General features: G+C 46.9%; 1 protein-coding gene across 2 annotated transcripts in view; it reads right to left on the bottom strand.

Moving 5' to 3' along the window:
- Window positions 1-20,182, bottom strand: part of ABHD2 (abhydrolase domain containing 2, acylglycerol lipase) — a 102,372-nt gene that overhangs the window by 8,597 nt on the left and 73,593 nt on the right. For both annotated transcript variants that reach the window (XR_015551627.1, XM_004431937.3), the window contains exons 6-9: window positions 16,285-16,468; window positions 5,976-6,068; window positions 3,059-3,169; window positions 872-941 (exon numbers count right to left, since the gene is read on the bottom strand). Coding sequence is in view for 1 of the 2 variants with exons in the window: in XM_004431937.3 (XP_004431994.1) it covers window positions 872-941; window positions 3,059-3,169; window positions 5,976-6,068; window positions 16,285-16,468 (458 nt within the window). In the remaining variant the exon portion in view is untranslated. The remainder of the gene's footprint in view (window positions 1-871; window positions 942-3,058; window positions 3,170-5,975; window positions 6,069-16,284; window positions 16,469-20,182) is intronic.

The raw sequence follows: 20,182 nt of genomic DNA, 5'->3' as shown, positions 1-20,182 counted from the left end.
GGAAGTCTCTGACATTGGCTCTAGACAGCTCGACGATTCTGTAATGGCTTAAATGAAGACACCAAAAGCCTGGGTGATGATGCTAAACTGGGAGGGGTGGCCTATGAGCCAGATGGCAGAACTGCAATTCGTAATTATCTGCTCTAGCTGGGGGAGTGGTGGGCCAAACCCACAGGTGGACATTGACAAGGATAAGTGGGAAGTCCTGTGTTTGAGTAAAAAGAGCAATTGTGCAAAGACAGAATGAGGGAGACTGGTTTGGTGGTGGTTCAGGTAAAAAACATATGGGGGTGATGGTTGGCCACAAACTTAATTTAATACACATAAAGTTTACTGTAGCTGCTAAAAACTCCACTCATGTAAACCAGTCTACCTTGTCAACAGACATGTTCCTCATCATTTTGATACAGAAATACATCTATTTTACTCTGTTCTCGCCAGATCATGGCAGGAATTCTGAGTTTAGTCCTAGGCACCACACTAACAAAATACACAATAGCCAAAAAAGGGTCCAGGATTGTAAGAAATCTACATGGAGCTCCTATGAGGAAGCATGGCAGGAACCAGGGAGGATTATACTGTCAAAGGAGGACTAAGAAAATAGGTGTTGCAGCAATTTTAAGGGCTTTTACACAGACACAGGAGCAGCCTGGTCCTGCAGGCAGCTCTAGGATTAATACATGGAGGTCACGGGGGATAGAGTTTGGTTCAGTAATAAACCCAGGTCAACAACTAGAGTAGTTCGAGCCAGATTCTGGCTGAACTTCCACCAGCGGAGTCTAGGAGGATGCTTGTGATCCCATGCGTGAAGCTGGATGGAGGGACACTAATTCTGAGATGCTGCTGCCTCTGAGTCGGTGCTGCCACTCACCCTGTGCAGGTACCTCATGCAGCTTTCTTCCTCATAATATTCCTTCAGGGAGTTATAGCCATGGAACTTCCTGGGACACACACACACACACACACAAGGAAAAGGACAAAACAATACTTGTCATAAGATCAGAATGCTGTGTTGATTTTATCACTGCTCCAGTTCCCACACTAACTCGTCATATCAGTAGAACATACACAGGCACCAGAGTTAGGGGTTAAGAGCACTGGCTTTGGCATCTGGGTTCAAATCCTGACTCTGTTACTTACTGGCTGTGTGACCTTAGGCACAATGTTTAACCTCTCTGAGCTTCTCCTCTGTAAAATGGAACTAAGGAAGGACCTCCCTTGATAGCACTGTGTGATTTATGACATTAAAGTGTGTACTAGCACAGTGACTGACCCAGAGTAATTACTCAGTAAGTGTTACTATAGTAATTATTAGCACAAGTTATGTCTTTTGAGGCAGTATAAAACTAGATGTCACTGTAGACGCTAAGAAACTGAAATTCAAAGGCATTTACTACAACTTTCTTTTCAACAGAATTCTTCCTGGCAGAGTAGCCTGGACTACTGTGAATTGGAATGAAATATGTATTGGATAATAGAAATGAGACAGTGATTCAAAGTTACCAATTCTGTCCATGCACAGGGCAGTAGTCAGGGATAAACTGAAATTTAACAAAACCTTCAGTGCTCCAGCACGAAAGTCCTGCAGGTTGGCTCTGCCCTGTGCTCTGAGAGGCCTCGCACAGTTCCATTCGGGGCTCTGATCCCAGCAGGCCGAGTCCACCCCAGACCAGAGGATCTCTGAAAACCTTATTTCTTTCTGACACAGATTAGGACCTCTGGTTTCTGATGGATGGGGTTTTTTTTCTATTCTGACTGGCGTCTTCAAGGTACCCCGCCTCCCCTGAAGCTGTGGATCCCTTCCACTACCAGGCCCCGGGGACATGTCTCACTGGGAAGGACCCAGAGAGCTCAGGCCGGACCATTAGGGCCCCTTGACAGGGAGGAGGCCGAGGGCAGAGACCATCTCTGGGACACTCGTCTTCATGAAATCAGCCCCTTTGCGGCCTTGGCCACCAGGAAAGCACCGCGGTCCTCCAGGATCACTGGTGCCGGGGTTATGGGGAGGCTTGCCCAATGTGGCAACCACGAAAACTGCTCCTCTCCAACACTGTGGAAAGGGGAGAGCTTCAGGGAGAGCTGCAGAACTTTCTTTTAGGCTTAAAAAGATTGAGAAGATGAATGGTAAATTTAAATGTTTGGTTTTTTTCCTCCTTAGACACCACAATAAAGTCACACACTCCAGCTTAAGGGAGGCTGGATAAAATTTATTCTCACCTTCTGAGCATACCAGCAATTTCCTAGTTTCTATTTCCTTTGAGTAATTGTTAGCAGGCATATTTCAAAGTTATTTGGTGTAACAAAGACACGAACATCACATAAGGAAGGTAAGTATAGATCCTATACTCAGGTCAATATCTGCCTACCTATGGATGAACACCAGCTTGTTTTAGACCATGCCTAACGGTGTCAAATGATCATTAAATAAAAAGGATGATGTTTTTAAAGAGAACAAGTTCAGAGATCAACTTTACCCTTCCAAATAAGGCTAACCTCAATCAGAAACTATCAGTATCAGGAAAGATGACACTGTCGGTGTCTTGACCGCAGGGGCCTGGAGGGGCTGGGCAGGTAAAGGGTAAAAAGTGAAGTGGGTGGGGTTTGCATATTCCACTCAGAGGAAAGTCTTCACGCCCCCAAAGAAAGAGGCTCTCTGTCCATTTCTCCCGCCACACACAGCCCTGTTGGTCTATTTTCTGTTTTTCACTTTGATAGAGGCATAGGTATAAGAAATACTTCCTTTTCCTGTACTCCACTGCAGATGTAGGTTATGTGGCACCTGACACTGTTGAGCCACAACAGGTAGGGTGAGGACTGTAGACAACTAGGTCGTGTACACTCCAGCCCCCCAGTTCAAGCTCAGTTATGTCATGTCTTCCTATTTTCCAAGAGAAACTAGAAATTTGGATTTTTCTATGAAATATTCAAGTTTTTAAACACTGGACATTTATTCAAAGGAAAAGAACCCCTAACACTAAAGTGGGTGGAGGCAAACCCTCGTGCTGGGCAGCTGGCCTGGGGCCTCCTGCCAGGCACCAGCCCTGCAGTGCGGGCACACCTCATCACATTGTCGTCGATCTGCATCAGGGATGTGGCCGTGTAGAGGCGGCTCAGGTCCGTGTCCTCCAGGATCTGGGGTTTCTTCACATGGTCTCCAAAAAGAGCTTGCCTAGAACAAGACACGAAGTAAACAGAGAATAAAAAGCAGACGATAAACCAAATCACCACATTGTACCCATGAACTATCTTACAATTTTATTTGTCAGTTATACCTCAATAAGGCTGAAAAAAGATTTTTAAATTTAAAAAGCAGACAATAAACAACCACAGCCGAGCCTGCCTCCCTGCCCAGAGGCAGCCAGGAGACAGTCTCTGACAGAGCACATGTGGGTAAGTTAGAAATAGATCCCGTCAGCCTTCAGAATGTCACAGAGGATGAGCTGCACTGTTGGCTTTTGAATAACTGAAGAAAGATGAATGTCAAGACCTTATTTTCCTTTTCAGGGGCAGCTAGACAAACTAAAGATTGGGTTCGAGCCTAGGTAAATATCACAAAACTTTCACTGCAGGGGAGGAGGCCTCAGGAGGCCTCTGTGGTGAGTGGGAGGTGGTCGGCCAAACAGTGAGGGGCCTCAATCTAAAGCTGTGGGGACCTTGTCTTTACACTGGTGTTGGCCCTTCTCCCTTTGGCAGAACTTCTTTCCCTCTATGAGCTGTTTCTGTCGCTTAACCCATTTAGCATTTGGGCAAATTGAGGGTTCTCCAACGTGTTGGCTAAAAAGCTAACGTATACTCAGAAGAGTCATCATTTCTGTTAAGAAAAAGATCCATCTCGGGAGGATGACAATAAAGGTAGACATGAAAATGTGTGCGTTCAGTCTTCCATTCCCAGCCAGGGCTCTCAGTCACACAGCTGAAGGAGGACTGGGTTTGCTTTTTGGCCCTACAGCGGGAAAAAGTCATCATGGAAACTAAGTGTTCTGGGATCCATTCACAACCTTGCCCTAAGAAGAGGAACATATTTCTTTAGCATTTATTTTTTTTTCAAACAATTATTAGGAAGATTATATACCTATGAGACAGAACTTACAATTTAAAGCGTCTTCATCACACAGTGCTGTATGTCAGTTATAGCTCAATAAAATTGGGAAAAAAAAATTTAAAAAAAAAAGGACAATGCTGATGAAAAAAGAATCTTATCCCTAAACTTTCTAGATGTTTGGCTTTCTGTGGTAAATTCAAAAAATGTAAATACACGTAAAGCACATCCAAAGATGCTCCCGATTTTTAAGAATTACACGATGGGGGGCTGGCCCCGTGGCTTAGCGGTTAAGTGCGCGCGCTCTGCTACTGGCGGCCTGGGTTAGGATCCCGGGCGCGCACCGACGCACCGCTTCTCCAGCCATGCTGAGGTGGCGTCCCACATACAGCAACTAGAAGGATGTGCAGCTATGACATACAACTATCTACTGGGGCTTTGGGGGGAAAAGAAAAGAAGGAGGATTGGCAATAGATGTTAGCTCAGAGCTGGTCTTCCTCAGCAAAAAGAGGAGGATTAGCATGGATGTTAGCTCAGGGCTGATCCTCCTCACAAAAAAAAAAAAAAAAAAAAAAAGAATTACATGAGGGACCTTCTGGACTAATTAATTAGTGGCAAGACTGGGCCCTGTAACAAACAAACGTTCCCCGGGAGGAGTCACTTTTCCTTCCAGAGGTGTGGAAAGGCAGACAGAGGACGGGGACTCAGTGTCAGAGGCCTTACTTCACCCCTTTTGAAACCTCAGCTGAGCCATATCAGACTCAGGGCCCCGCAGACAACTGATGCTCAAACACCACGAGCTGAATGGAAACAATTTATGTCCAGCCAGCATGGGGGACATAAGTCTCTCTCCGTCCTCCACCCACCTGACACGAGGACCTGAGGACGTGCCTGGCAGCCTGGCAGCACCAGCCCTCCCTAGGCGCCATGTGAACCCCGCCCACAGGAAGCCCGATCTGGGGTGCATGGTCTGGCCCAGCAGTACCACATTTTCTTTTAACCAATGAAAGAAAGAGAATAAGAAACTGATCATTCAGTCGACTGCCTTTCCTAGGATGGCATCAACCCCCCCCAAAACTGTATTTTTGATTATGTGCCAGGCTCCGGGGGGGAAATCAAAACAAGCCCAAGCCCTGCAGTGCTTGACAGTTGAGTTCAAGACACAGGATTCACACCAGGGAAGCAACGGAGAAACAGCTGGAGGTGGAGGAGTTGGCTTCAGGGACAAGGAGGACTGAGATGGACCTGAAAGGATGGGCTGGGTTTAGACAAGCAGAGATGATGGGAAGGGCATTCTCGGCAAGGGCACGGTGTGTGGGAGAGGCCAGAGGGCTCTAAGTGGCCCAGTCCAGCTGGAGGGCCGGGGACGATGTGGGGAGGAGGGAGAGAGGACATGGATAATGATAATCAAGGTGATGAAATCATCGCTGGTATTTACTGGGAGCGACAGCACACCAGGCACTGCTCTAAGCACTTGTCAGGGGCCAACCCACCCAAGGATCCTGAGGAGAGAGGCAGGACGAGCCTGGTGAATCTGCGGATCCTACGCTTTGCACCAGCGGCTGGGCTCCTGTGACACTGCTGCTTGGTCACAACCCCAACACGCCCAAGTGCAAAAGCAGCCTACGGAGAAAGGCTCCTGAGCAATGACAAGCCACCCCCAGGACTGCTCTAATTTGGGAAAGAATGGGGTAGAACTGGTTTCTCGCCTTGGATTTGTTGGGAACGATGAAAGCAGAAAGCCAAGCCATGTATGAATTTGGTAGCTTGGGACAAGTTTGTTTTCTAAGCAAATAACAAAGCGGTCAGCATGGAATCTGCACCACCTTGCCCTTCTTTTTTTTTTCTCCTGAAGCAACAGGAGTTCTGGCTTTTTTAAGTGACTGAAATAAGCTCAGACAGGAACTGTCTTCTGAGAGAAGGGAAGGCGACGCACCTGTGCGAGAGGATGATCTTCTTCATGTTGTCAGCCATGAGGAAGTTGTAGAAGCGCCGGCACTGATCCCACTGCATGAAGGTTTCCTGGGCCCTGAAAGAACCACGAGCCAGAGTGAGAGGGGCTGCGTCCCAGAGGGGACGCGGCTGGCACAGGCCGGGAGGTGAGGCTCTTGCCCCTGGAGAAGGAGCTTGCCTGGAGGATATGAACTCCCTCCGCTGGGACAGGGGGCTTTGATGTGTAGGTACTTGACTATCTGAGTACCTATCTATAGGTAGAGACCTTATGGAGACACCATAACAGCGCTGCTGAACGTGAGACCCCATCGAGAAACCTCTCTAAGGCCAGAGGTTTCGTTGGTGACACTCCTGACACCCTCTTCCACCGCCTTCTCATCATCACAGACCCTGCTAGAACCTACCAGTGCCAAAATCAGCTTCAACTGTCATTTGAACACCTTCTCTACTCGGCTTCCTACCCTGCAAGCAAGCTTTTCTGGCTTAGTAACAGCAGGGTGTGGGGGAAGGGTGGGTGTGCAGAGGTACAGTGCAGGGGAAAACCTAAAAAACTTCTTTTGTTGCTGTTTGACAGGCAAAGGGAAATCATACAACTTGAGCTTTCTTTCGATTAGCCCTAGAACATTTAAGGGGCAAGGAAATGGAAGGAGAAGTAGAGAGGCGATCCACCCTTCTGGGCCCAGTTGGAGGGGCTGGTCCGTCCTGAGTCTTTCTGCCTCTAGAGCTAGTGTGTATGGCTGGCATGAGCTAGGCCTGCCTGATGTGAGGTCACCATGACCCCCCAGCAGTGGCACTCGGTAGGTAATATTATCCCCGTGTCCAGATCAGGAGACCAAGGACTCAGAGAGGTCAAGGGACTAGTCCTGGGTCACACTAGAACAGTGAGTGCAGCTGAGGTCTGGGCCAGGCCTGCCACCCCGTGTGGCGGGAGTAGACAGCACTGCCAGCCTTCTCTAGAGCCTCTGCGGCCGACCTCCCTGCCCTCATGTCAAGTGAACAAACACCGATGCGCTAATTCCCCCACTCCACTCAGCAGCACCCCCAACCAACTCCGTGCTTTCCTCCCTTGAGTGTGAACCCAAACGCAGCTCCCACGGAGTCCACGCTAACCTTCATCTTGCAGGTTTCTGAGTCTCGAGGCCTGACTCCACACTGGGAATGAATCTGGGTGTCACTATTCCCACAAAGAATCCATCGGTTTCATATTCTAGATGGCAAGAGAGGGGACTGGGTGGTTCATAGATAGTTTTTAAAAATCCAGGGAGTTTATAAAAGTAATTTCCCCAAAGCTGCCACACTTCAAATTTGAAATGGCAAATGTTTCCCATAATACTGTGGTTAAAAAACAAGAGGTAGTGGGGAGTTAAAAGTAAAAGAGTTTGTGTATTTCATGGTCTGTGACACACTCAGGAAACACAGGCTGAAGCTCAAAGTGAAGACTAACACCCCCTTCGAAGATCAAAAGGCCATTCTACAAACGCACGGGGGCCTCCCCAAACACCGCAGGAAGAGGAAGGACGGGCCAGATCACTGTGGGAGGGACCCCAGCTAAGGCAGCACGGTGGACACTTGCCCCTTGGTCTGAGGGAGGAGGGAGCAGGTGCTGCCTCGGCTGGCCCCTTCTCCTCTGACCTTGGACCCTTCCTCAGAGAGTCAACAGTCTCGGAGTCCCAGCTTTCTCTTGCCCTCATCCGTTTCTCCCTTTGCTGACCTCCTAACTGTTTTTGTTGGCATGTCCTTCGTGTTAGAGGGAATGCAGAGGTAAGGAAGGGAAGAGGTGCTGACCATAAACTTAAGATATGAAAAGATGCTCCAACACTGCAGAAGATTCTCCATTGTGCCCCTCACTGAAAGGCTCTAGGGATTCACAGGGGCCCAGGGTGCAAGGAGAGACAGGGATAAGGATGCTAGGACCAATGTTTCACCCAATCAATGGTGGCTAACACTGATTCCTAGTATCTTTGGTAATTTTATACTGGTTTAATAAGACATAATCAAGATTAATGTGTTATAAAAACATTCATTCCATATATTTAAAAAAAGGCCTGATTTCTTCAATACCAACAACAGCCTGAAAAGAAATCAAAGACAGGGAAACCTATAGACTAAAAGAAATTTAAGAGACAAATCAACAAATGCAGTGTGTGGGCATTATGTGGATCCTGATTCAAATAAGGCAACTGTTGAAAAACTTCTGAGACAGTCAAGGAAATCTGAACACTGACTAGAAATGGGATATTAGGAAATTATTGTTAATTTTTTGCATGTGATAATGGTATTGTAGTTATATTTAAGAAAAAGTCCTTAGAGTCTTTTGGTGCTACCTAGTGAAATAGTTACAGATGATATGATATCTGGGATTAGTTTTAAAATAATCCAGTTTACGGGGGAGGGGTGAGTGGATGTGGTGTAGAGGAAACAAGAACGGCCTAGAGTTAAGCATTGTTGAAGCTGGTGGTGGGTACACAGGGGGTTTAATATCCTATTCTTTCTATTTTATATGTGTCTAAAATTTTCCATAATAACAAAGAAGGAGAAGGAGGAAGAAGAGAAAGAAAGAAAATAGAAAATCATTTTGGATTATGAGCTACTAAAAATCATTTGCCCTGCTGAGCAGAGTCAAAAATCAAAGAGATACAGAGAAGAGTCAAAATTAGTATTAACTGGTTAATTGTGAGCCTCACCTACCATTTTCAGGGATGGTAACGTGACCAGCAGGTTATCAGAACCTCTATACACATAGCCTTGTCAAGAACCTCACTCATGCAGCTCCCATCAAAGCCAAACTCCAATTTATTTGCCCTGTTCTTGCAGTGAGAGGAGGCAGGAGACAGGACCAGGCTAGTGTGGCAAACGAGCCCAGGGCATTGGGGCTGGTGATGGGATGAAAGTCTAACAAGATGTCCAGGCCACCGGGCTGGCAAGAGTTAGAGCAAGAACTTGAACTGTGGCCCATCTGACACCATTAGGTAGTTCACCAAACTCTGCACAAGCCACTTAACGTCTCCAAGCCTCAGCTTCCTCATCTGTCAAATCAGAGGGTTGGACTAGAGAATCCATTTGCACACCCAGATTGCTCCATGGCTGAAGTATCTAGACAGTTCTATCACAGGCGCGACAGAGGCCACCCTGGGGGACCTGGGTTGTGTCTTCATTGCTTCTGCTAATGGTGGATGGAATTCTGTAGACAGGGGTGGATGTGGTGAGTAAGAGAGCTGGCCAACTAGTGGTGTCAAGAATGGGTCTGAATTCTGGCCTCGGCTAAAGAGACCTGAAGGCTGGGCAGGCTCCTGGGCTAGGTGGAGCACGCATCTCATAAGGATGGGGAGAATGTCTCCCTGGAAACTAGATGACTCGACCAAGAAGGTTTAAAGAGAAAGGTGATGGTGGTAGGGAGGGAACACTCAGATGAAACTGAGACAACATGGCGGACAGGCTTCAAGTATGACAGGGTGATGAGAACAGCAGAGTCATGAGAGTAAATAGGAAACAAGGGGAGGGATAGAAGGGGAGGGAAAGACGACAACTACAATCGCAGGTATCAGTATGCCACTGGGCAGAGCACACACAAAGTGAACTTAACTCAGGAGAGTACACAAGATCTCAGAGGGATCAGTGAGATTTGCTGAGATGGGACCAGGATTGGAAGGAATCCTGTGATGGATACTGGGTGGCTATTCAAAAAACGAAAACTTTCAGGAAGAGAAGCAGAAAAGTGCTATATGGCAAGAAAACACTTGTATTGAACCCGAAGTCCAAGGTGGAAAAAGTGTGGAGAATGTCTGGATGAGATCTGCCAGGTCAGATAGAAGAAATGAATTTTACATTTCTTGATGCAAACCACAAAAGGGGCACCCAAGCCAGAGGACTTCAGCTCTCTAGACAGTGAACGAATCCTTTACTTGGCTAAGCAGCAGAACTTCCAAGTTCCTGACTTGCCTCTAGACAGCTATGTTCTCCAGAAGACAGAAAGGATGGAGGAAGTGCTCCCCAGGCTGAGCTAGACACTGGTCCACCAGGAGAAACTGGCTGAGGACACAGGAGAGATGTGTGGAACCTGGGAGAACGCAGCCAGGTCATACTCACAGGCAGCAGAAGGCTTTGTATAAGCCAGAGGGAACCCTTGTTGGTAGGAAGGCAGGTTTCATAAACTCCAGAAAGAACTAGGATGACTCCAAAAGGGATGATGCCTCCCGAGAGCTGCAAAGCCCTCAAAAAGTGAATCTGTCATTGAGATCACAAATGAGAAGACAGTACCCCAAAAAACCAGTATGGCTTCACTGGGAGTCTTATTCCAGAATGATATGTATGGACTTTTAAAGAACTTTATCCATCCATCTACCTACTTAATTATTGTCGAAACAAAGTTCTTTTAAAACCTTTATTTCTAATCAATGTAACATTAAATAATAAGATATCATCCATACTAGTTTCCCAGCCATCTGCTGGTGAGGGATTTCTCTTTGAACGGTTAAAAGAATTTTAAAAGGTGTTGTGGAAGGAGATGGAATTTTAAATCCCTTAGAAGGAGGTTCAAAAACACAGGTGTCTACAATTATGTTTGAGTTGATCAATTAGGCAAGGAAGAGATAATCCAAACACTCATGCTGTTGGGGGACTGATGAGAGAAGGCTCAACTTTCCAAGTCATACTTTGCAAAATGAGTGGACCAAGCATTGATTAAAGGAACTGAAGCTGGAAGAGAAGGAACTGGGGAAAGAATGCATCTCCACCCAAAGGAATTCAAATCTCCTGGCTCAAAGAAACTACATCTCAGAGTGCTGAGGGACTGTGAGAACAGCCAGACAGCTTCCCTGTGGTCTCTGAGAAAATATGAGAATGAGAGAGAGATTCTGTAAGACTGGGATGGGTACATATGACTCTCAAATTCGAAAAAGGGAAAAGAAGGCAGAGGTCCTGCAAATTAAGATGGGTGATGAATTTATGGGATGTGGAGGTAGGCAATATGAAAAAATACCTTGAAAGTAACATGCTAATGAAACTTTAAAATTAAAGTACATTAGGGCCGGCCCCGTGGCTTAGCGGTTAAGTGCCCACGCTCCGCTGCTGGCGGCCCGGGTTCGGATCCCGGGCGCGCACCCACGCACCACTTCTCCGGTCATGCTGGGGCCGCGTCCCGCATACAGCAACTAGAAGGATGTGCAACTATGACATACAACTATCTACTGGGGCTTTGGGGGAAAAAATAAAATAAAATTATTTAAAAAAAAATTAAAGTACATTAAGTGTTTTCCCAGAATGCTACTACACCAATGTAAGAAAACTTTATTTGGGGAGGGTGGGTTCCCTTCCAGGCTTGCCCATGTAAAATCTTTTTATTTTTGAATTGTGGTATAAAACACATACCATAAAATTTACCATCATGACCATTTTTAAGTATATAGTTCAGTAGTGTTAAGTATATTCATATTATTGTGTAACAGATCTCCAGAACTTTTTCATCTTGCAAATCTGAAACTCTATACCCACTAAACTATGACTCCCCATTTCCCCCTCCCTGCAATCATATTTTTACATAGTTGCCTTCCTCTCTACTTTTAATATACACATTCTGTCATGTTATGCATTATCTTGATTTTTTTTTTTTTGGTGACAAAGATCAGTCTGGTGCCAATCCTCCTCTTTTTGCTGAGGAAGACTGGCCCTGGGCTAACATCTGTGCCCATCTTCCTCTACTTTACATGGGATGCCGCCACAGCATGGCTTAACAAGCGGCGCAGAGGTCAGAGCCTGGGATCCAAACCTGCGAACCCCGGGCCGCCGCAGTGGAGCTTGTGCACTTAACCGCTATGCCACCAGGCCAGCCCCCATTTTCCTGATTCTTAAAAATAAAAGCCGCTTCGTCTTCTACTAAATTTGTGTATCACAATTTATAACTCTCTCTCATGCTGGACATGTGGGCTACTGTTAACTTGGCCCTACAAGACAGTCATACTGCAGTGGGAGCAAAACCAGGACCAGCCTTGAACAGTGTGGCCTCTGAGACGAAGGATGGCGGAGCCTCTGGACCCAAGAGACCCAGGCAGAGGCTCTGGGCTACCAGCTTGGGTTCAGGGGTTCAGGGGCAGGGCTGACCTCCAGAGAGGTCATTACTTCCAGCTAGTTCAGCTTGAGAGTGCGGGCAAAAGAAAACTATCCCTCCACCCTACTGGGGAGTGGGCCCAGAAGCCTTCATGCCTGCCTGGCTGGGCTCTGTGGTAGGATGGGGCAGGGAGCTCAGACAGAAGGGATGGCCACCCGCCAACCCCCTTTCTTCCTTATCAGAATACTTTCCCTTAGGATGTACTTTTACAGGAATGGGATTACTAAGTCAAAGCGTATGTCATACACCCTCATTTTTCTGATTAAAAAAATTAACAACAAAAAATAAACAAAAATCCCGGAGGCACTGAGGGCGAACCATTTGGTCAGCTTCACAACTGACTGGTGGAAAAGCTAAGCCATTTCCTAGGTTGGAGTTCTGCCCATAGAGTTTTGTCTCAGCTCAGCAGATTTTTCCCCTTCACTTAGCTCTGATACAAAATTACTGATTGTTAAAACTGTTGGACAGCTCTTCAACTATAAACACAGATTCGATGAAGGTACAATTCTACTAAGGGACCTTATGAACAATAACGCTCGCTTTTGTCATAAACTCATCCATAGTCTGGAGTTTGCCCATTAAAAGCAAAAGGGAGAACAGATATGCCATTCGGCAGGACAAGTGGTGCCTGGCCCTTCTCCTTGGCAGGAAAGGCCTGCTAAAAACACTGGGATGTTCAAGTGGCTAAGACTTAGTGACGCTCACACACATCGCTAGGAACACAGCCAGGAACATAACTGCATTTAGGGAGACCAGGTAATTCCTCTATTGTCCTTTACCGGGGCTCTGTCCCCAGCCTGGGCACGGTGCTACTGTCCTCCTCACCCGCGCCTCCTTCCAAAATCCCTCCCCACTTGACCGAGGACTTCCTTGGCACCCATATGCCCACCGTGTAACCTATTAGTGACATGTATTTGTTGGCTTGCTGCTTTGTAAACACCATTCTATTGCCATTAAGTTCTGTGAGGCTCTCCGTCAGACTATCTCTTATACCCAAACTGCAATAAAATGCTTGTATTTTAATCCTATTATTATTGGCAGATTCTGCAATGCAAGATTGTTGAGGGCTTCTTCAGAAATGAAGAATTGATTTTACCTGAAACCAGACCAAAAAACCTTCCCTTCCCTTTTTGTTAAACCCTGTGAGGGCAGGGAATTTCTCTGCCTTGTTCCCGGCTCCGTCCCCACTCCCTAGAAGGAAGAAAGAATTCTTACTGAAAGAATCAGGGAATGAACGAATCTGTGGGGATCTTCAGGCACCACTACTTCTCCCTCTCACATTCCTGTCTGGTCGCCATTCGCTGGATGAATTCATAATCAAGGCTCTTCATAATCAAGTTTCAGATGATTAACTAAACCAGAGAGGTAGACTGCCTCTGACCACACAGATGTCCAGGGCTGGTTGGCAGCTGTTTATGCTGAGGGAACCTGTGAAGTCGGCTACATACCATGTAGTTCCAGGGCTTTTGTCTCCCTCCTTCGGGGTTCAGCACATCACACAACGAAGCTTGTCAGGTAGCAGCTAGACTCTGCTAACTACAGCAAGCGTGCGCTGGCTTCCGAGCCATGAACTAGCTCTGGCTAGAGGGGAGGTGCGCTATGAGACGAGAAGCCAGAGGAGGGGACGGTCACTGACAAGCGGTTCTCTAGACTCAACCAGGAGGATTCACCAGAAGCATCGACTCCCGTGCGGCCCCCGTAGAGGTCGATGAGCCCTCCCTGCTCCACCTCCACGAAAGGAAGCATGGCTGCCATCATCCCAGTGCTGAGAAGGCTCATCGCCCTCAAGCCTTGGCAGGAAAGAAAAGGTTACACTGGTTTAAAGTGAGGCACTCTCCTTTGGTGAGTGGATCTCGTTAGAATGTTGAGGGGACCTGCGTCCTGGGCAGTGCCAGCACACACAGTGCGATGGTGTCTCCCTGACCTGTCACTAGTTCCCATGTGTAGGGCCACAGGATCTTGGCCCCAGCATTAGTCTCTGTGCTCCAGAGGATAAAGCTGCCTCTTTCTCTCCTCACGCACGAGGCTGATGTGACGATAAGTAACTATGAGTATGAGGGCCTTGGAGGTCTCAAAGAGGGGTGGTATAGACTATGTCTACAAAATGTACAGACCCTCACAGATGTTAGTTGCCTAGCTTTTAAACCCTTGCCGTAGTTCGCACACCTTAGTTCCCCAAACGTGCGGCTCACGTGCTCTTGCCAACAGCAGATGGCGCTACCGCAGCAAAATGAAATGAAGCTATTGTGTCATTTAAGATCTTGTGCATTGGGAAAATAAAAGAAAACAAACTTGTCCCACACTCTCCTACTAATGAAATCCAGGGCTCTCTGAACACAGAGTCAGTGTTCACAGGAATTTCACAGCACTTGGTTTAGGAGGGGATGCCCGCGATTCCAATTTCGCGATTCCAATTTCACGGAGGATAGAAGGCTTGCCGCAAACTGGACCATTTGTCAGTGAGAGCGAGCAGGGTCCTCCTGCCAGGCCCGCCCCCTTGAATCTTGTGGTAGGCCCCTTGCTCACCTCTCTATTATCCCAGTTACTGGGCAGGATGGGACTTTGGTGAATTCTGGTTACATACTGGCTATGAACTGGGAGTTGAATATTTCTAGTCAAGCAAAGATAAAGGAACATGTCCTTTCAGCTGGCTCTCCAGAGCGTAGAGGGGAGTGAAGGGGAGGATTCCCAACAGAAAGATCGGGGGACCAGCCTAGGCCTGCAATACTAGAGCCGGAGAGACCACTGAGGTGCCAGGCCCAGTAACTGCCAAACGTGGCTAAATATCAGCAGTCACCTGTGAAACGTGTCTAAATGCAGATGTCTGGCCTCATGCCCAGACTCATGAATCAGAATCTCCAGGGGTGGGGCCCAAGAAACTGAATTTATTTCTAACACGATCCCCCAAGTGATTCTTAATGAAGTGAGACAATCACCAGCTCACCAGACTGGTCTTTGTGAGCCACTGAGCTAATCTGCTTCTCATTTGACAGTGGCTGATGACGACGATAATGAACAGTCACCGACTGACTTTCTAGGTGCTTCGCGCTGTTCTGAGTACTTCATACTCATTTCACTCTCACAATGGTGCTATGACGTAGGTACTATTTATTATTACTGTCATCCCCATTTTGCAGGTGAGGAAAACTGGAACCCAGGCCTTGGTCCTAGAATTCAGGAAAGGTTCCATCAGGGATGTCATTCATGCCTACTTTGGGTACATTTAAATGCTCCTTTTTGGCCAGGTTGAAGCCTCATAGGCAGAGGCTGAATTCTGGCCCTTTGGATGTGCTGGCTTCAAATTCCAGTAATACATATTTTTAGAAATAACAGAGATAGCCTCTATCCATCGGAAAATGATGAAATAGGTTTAAACTATACCATGAGAGATATAGGTGAGCCAAAAAAGAAGGATTCATTTGTAATGCAAAAGATATTATCATGAAGAATGAGTACAGAAAAATATATGAGTGCACTTGACGAGTCTGGAGAGATGTGTGCGAATGAATGTGTGTGTGAGTGTGGTGACTGTCGAGAGCTCTGGGACCACACTGATCTGGAGGGGGAGTCAGAGCAGACGATAATGCCCTCCTAGGACTCATCCTGCAGAGACCAAGGAGCAAGATAAACTTGACCTAGTAGGTCATCTCCTTTGTGGCGATGCCTGGGATGCTTGAGAGAGACGGATACTTGAAGGTGAGGGCTCAGATTAAATGACTTCTGCAGGTCCCCTCCAGATGCCATCTGAGACTCGACTCCTCTGTAGGTGGGAGGAATCTGGGATCATGAGGCCCAGCTCTCAGGGCCTGGATTGCCAGTCTCCTGTGTTCTTCATAAACCCACAGGTCTACAAAACTCCTGGAGCGTGAAGGGAGTGAGTCATCTCACAGAGACTCCACCGGGAAACAGCAGCTGTGAAGGGTGGCTTTGGCTTAGTCAATTTCAGATCTGATCCCAAAATACAGCTGCATATCCCAGACTTAAGGCGTCTGAGAGGACAACTCCAGTGTATGATGTGGAAGCAAAACAAAATGAATCCAAGACCCAGAAACTTCTCCTCAGTCTGTCACAGCATTTCCCCTGACCTTCACGGACCAGTGTCTGGTGCACTGGGGCATCTCAACAAATGGTGTTAACTGAAGGACCGGATGGAAGGAAGGAGTGGGAGCATGTGTTGGGGGTCACTCACCTCAGTGCGCTGTACCCCTGACACACGCTGACGCAGCACAGGACCTTTTCTTGGTTTGCCTGAGTCTCCCCCAGGTATTTGCACACGATGTTACCACCAAGGCTAAAGCCCACGACGACCAGCTGGGTCAGGGGGTATGTCTTCTTGATGTAGTTGACCATGGCTCCAAATTCCCAGGTGCAGCCTGTGGACAGAGTAAAGCCACTCAATCATTTTAGGTGCATAAAGATCAGAGAAAGTACAAGCTGGAGGGTTACTAAATGGGTGCCAAGATACTAACAGAGAGAGAGAGAAATACACGTGCGTGTGTGTGTGTGTGTGTGTGTGTGTGGAGAGAGAGAGACAGACAGACAGACGGACACTTCTCCTGGGCTACCTGGAGAGAAGTTCCCAGATGCCCCTTGGTATAAGAGGAAACAGCATCAGCAGTGCCCAGGAGGGGAGGTATCGTGTATCCAACAGGTGTGCAATGCTCCTTTAAAGGTGACTGGTAAGAAACCTGGCTAGATGCTCACGGAAATCAAAACAGATATTCAGGGTGTGCATGAGCACATTTGTTCGCACAGATGTAAACGAGCAAGAGCAAAACCTTTGGGATTAGCTTCTTAGGCTACAAAACAGGATGCTATACCCATGCGTACCATGATTCATGGTGTTAAGAAGAGTACCAAGTGGATGTTATTTACAGGATCTTCTTGTCAGCATGGGGGAAGGAAGGAAAGAAACTTCAGTCCAGAGGGACGGCCAGGATGCTCTATAGGATTAGGATAAAACGTTCTTGGTGACGTACGGACAGGGTGCCAAGGGAGGCAGACCCATTCAGAAACACACAGAGGAGACTTCTCAGTGGACAGGGTGTTGGGGCCCAGTTTGCCCAGGAGGGATGATCTCAGCTGGTGTCCCCTTGAGAAGTGGTTGAAGCCATGTTATGTCTCAGCTGCTTTGCTAAGAGGAGGTTAGTGGCCATACGTGAGTGAAGGGATTTATCACATCCTTCTAAGACCCAATCCCTTGCTCTTCAGGGAGCCAGTTTAAAGTAAAACCAACAGGGAAAGTTAGGGACGTTGGCCAGAAGCATGTACAAGACAGACTGGCAGGAGGAGAGCATGGAGTTACAATGGAAACACAAGCTGCTGACCTCGGCACCAGCTCAGAGGTTTCGACATCCCTAATAAGAGCTGAACGGCTCCTTCCCTAACCAGCGAGGCACGGGGGGCACTACCATTTGAGCCTGTGGCAAACTCCCATTACATCCTTCTTCCTCTTATATTGGGATGCAGCCTAAGCCAGCACAACCCCACGCAGGGGTTCTCAAACTGTGGTGCATGTTAGAATCACCTGGAGAGGGTGTTAGAAATGGGCATTCCTGGGCTTAACCCCCAGAGAAGCTGATTCAGTAAGATGAGGGAATCTGCACTGAAAAAAGTTTTTGAATAGGTAACTCATGCACATGGCACAAAATTTAAAAGACATAGAAGATGTGGTAAAAGGTAATTTCCTATATTCTTTTTAAAAATATCAACAGTAGCACACATATTGTGTAGTACCTTGCTTACCTTGTTTTCTTAACAATATGTCTTAGAAACCATTGTGTAACAATACACATAAAGCTGCCCTGTTCTTTTTTCTTTTAATGCAGTATAATATACACTCAGGGAAGTGCACAGTGGATGAATTTATACACGTTTACGACCATGTAGCCATTGCCCAGGTCAAGATGTAGAATATTCCTGACACCTCCGGAGGCCCCCTCATGCCTCCTTCCAGACAATAGCCCCTAGACTCTGACTAATGATCACAGTCGGGAAATATTGGGAGCACCTGAGGCTCGGAAGGCGGCAAAAGATGCTTAAGACTAAGGGAAAAACTGGAGGCCAAAGAGCTGCTTGCTCCCAGCACGGAAAGATCAGGCTTTACTCTGAGAAGCAAGCACATCTCTCTTTACAGTGAGACATCAGGTATCTGCTCTTTTCCTCCCTCCTGTATCCAGCAGGGTTGTGGCAGTTTGCAGGCCTTCAATAAACAGCTAATGACTTAAGTGGATTCTGATGGCCTCTGAGTGGGTCCTAGTGACAGGCTCCTGAAGGAACCTTGAACGCGTTAACTTTGGAATTTGAAGTGCCAGCCTTTTGTCCCCACCTAGGTCATTCATCCAAGTTTCTCTTTTTAAAAAGGTAGCAGTGGAAGGACTATTGTACCTCTAGGGAATGCTGGGTTTAAATTGGGGAGCTGTGACGTAAAAGAGGGGGGTCTTCAAAAGCACTCGGTGGCTAGCACAGCCACTCGGTCACACAACAAATAAAAAATTTAGAAATCCTGTTAGAGACATTCGTTCACCTCCCTCAGGCCATAAGGGGCCTTATAAACACGGCCTGGATGAGGCAGCCTGGCCTCCCAGCTGAGTGAAAGGGCTCTGTGGTCAGACTGCCTGGGCCTACCACTTAGGGGCCCCAAATGCTCCCAACTTCCCTCTGATGACAAGCAAGCCCTGGGGACGAGGACAGTCTACAGCTTCCGGGTTCCCTGCTGGAGGCTCGGAGTCTACAGGAACAGGATGGGGCCTGGGAACGGGTTCTTTTAACAAACACTCCAGATGGTTTTTATCATGCAGGAACTTTGGGAGATACTATGACCTTGTGCAAGTTACCCAACCATCCTGGGTCTGTTTCCTCATCTGTAAAATGGAGGTAATCATAGTAAATACCTCATAGAGTTGTTTGGAGGATTCAATACAGCGACATAGGTAAAGAGCTAAGACCAGGGCACGGAACATGATAATCATCTAATGTTAACTATAACTGTTAATTCTCTTCTAAAAATATCATTTAAGTACACCCATGTTCATAGCAACTTTATTCACAATAGCCAAAAGGTGGAAGCAACTCAAGTGTCCATCAATAGATGAATGCATAAACAAAATGTGGTATATCCATAAAATGGAATATTATTCAGCCTTAAAAAGGAAGGAAACACTGATACATGCTACACTATGGATGAACCCAAAGGATGTTATGCTAAGTGAGATAAGCCAGTCACAAAAAGACAAATACTATACGATTCCTCTTATCTGAGGTACTCAGAGTGGTCAAATTCATAGAGACAGAAAGTTGAATGGTGGCTGCCAGAGGCTGAGGGGAGGGGGAATGATTGTTTAATGGGCATAGAGTCTTAGTTTTGCAAGATGAAAAGTGTTCTGGAGATTGGTTGCACTACAGTGTGAATGTACTTAACACTACTGAACTGTGCACTTAAAAATGGTGAAGATAGTAAATTTTATGTTGTATGTATTTTACAAAAAAAAAAAATCATTTAAACAAAGAATTGTAGCTCAACACTTGAAAAGGCCAAACTAGATTTCTAGATTTTTCTCCAAAACAGTGTTCTTCAATCTGATTGCACATTAGAATCACATAGGGATCTTGTAAAACAACAGCAACTGACACTAATGTGTGGTCCCTGCCCAGACTAATTAAATCAGAATATCTGGGAGTGGGACCCCGGGATGCATGTTTTTTGCAAGATTCCCAAGTGATTCCAAAGTGCAACCAGGGCTGAGAGCCCCTGGTCTAAGGACCAAGGATCTCTCTGGTTCAGATGGATGTGAGAAAGCATTTTTTGAGGCATCCTCCCACTGTCTCTGGAACATCCCTTTTCAGACTTCCTTCCCTTTCCACTTGCAGTAAACGACCTTCACACATGGGGGCACTGCTCTGCCTTTTGGAAGCATCTGAAGCAGGGCTGTTGGCCTGGTAGCTGCTTTCCAAACATTTCCTCCAAGCCAGGTTTCCACAGGTGGCAAGTCCTCCCTCAACACAACCTGGTACTTCCTCCAGGTCCAAGAAACACCTAACAAAAATAATCTTTAAGGGGCCGGCCCAGTGGTGCAAGCAGTTAAGTG

The sequence above is a fragment of the Ceratotherium simum genome, chromosome 3 (genome assembly GCF_057802395.1).
Source record: "Ceratotherium simum simum isolate JZ-2026a chromosome 3, ASM5780239v1, whole genome shotgun sequence".
In the NCBI taxonomy this organism is placed as follows: Eukaryota; Metazoa; Chordata; class Mammalia; order Perissodactyla; family Rhinocerotidae; genus Ceratotherium; species Ceratotherium simum.
The sequence above is the reverse complement of the archived record's forward strand: the minus strand, read 5'-3'. Positions and strand labels throughout refer to the sequence as shown.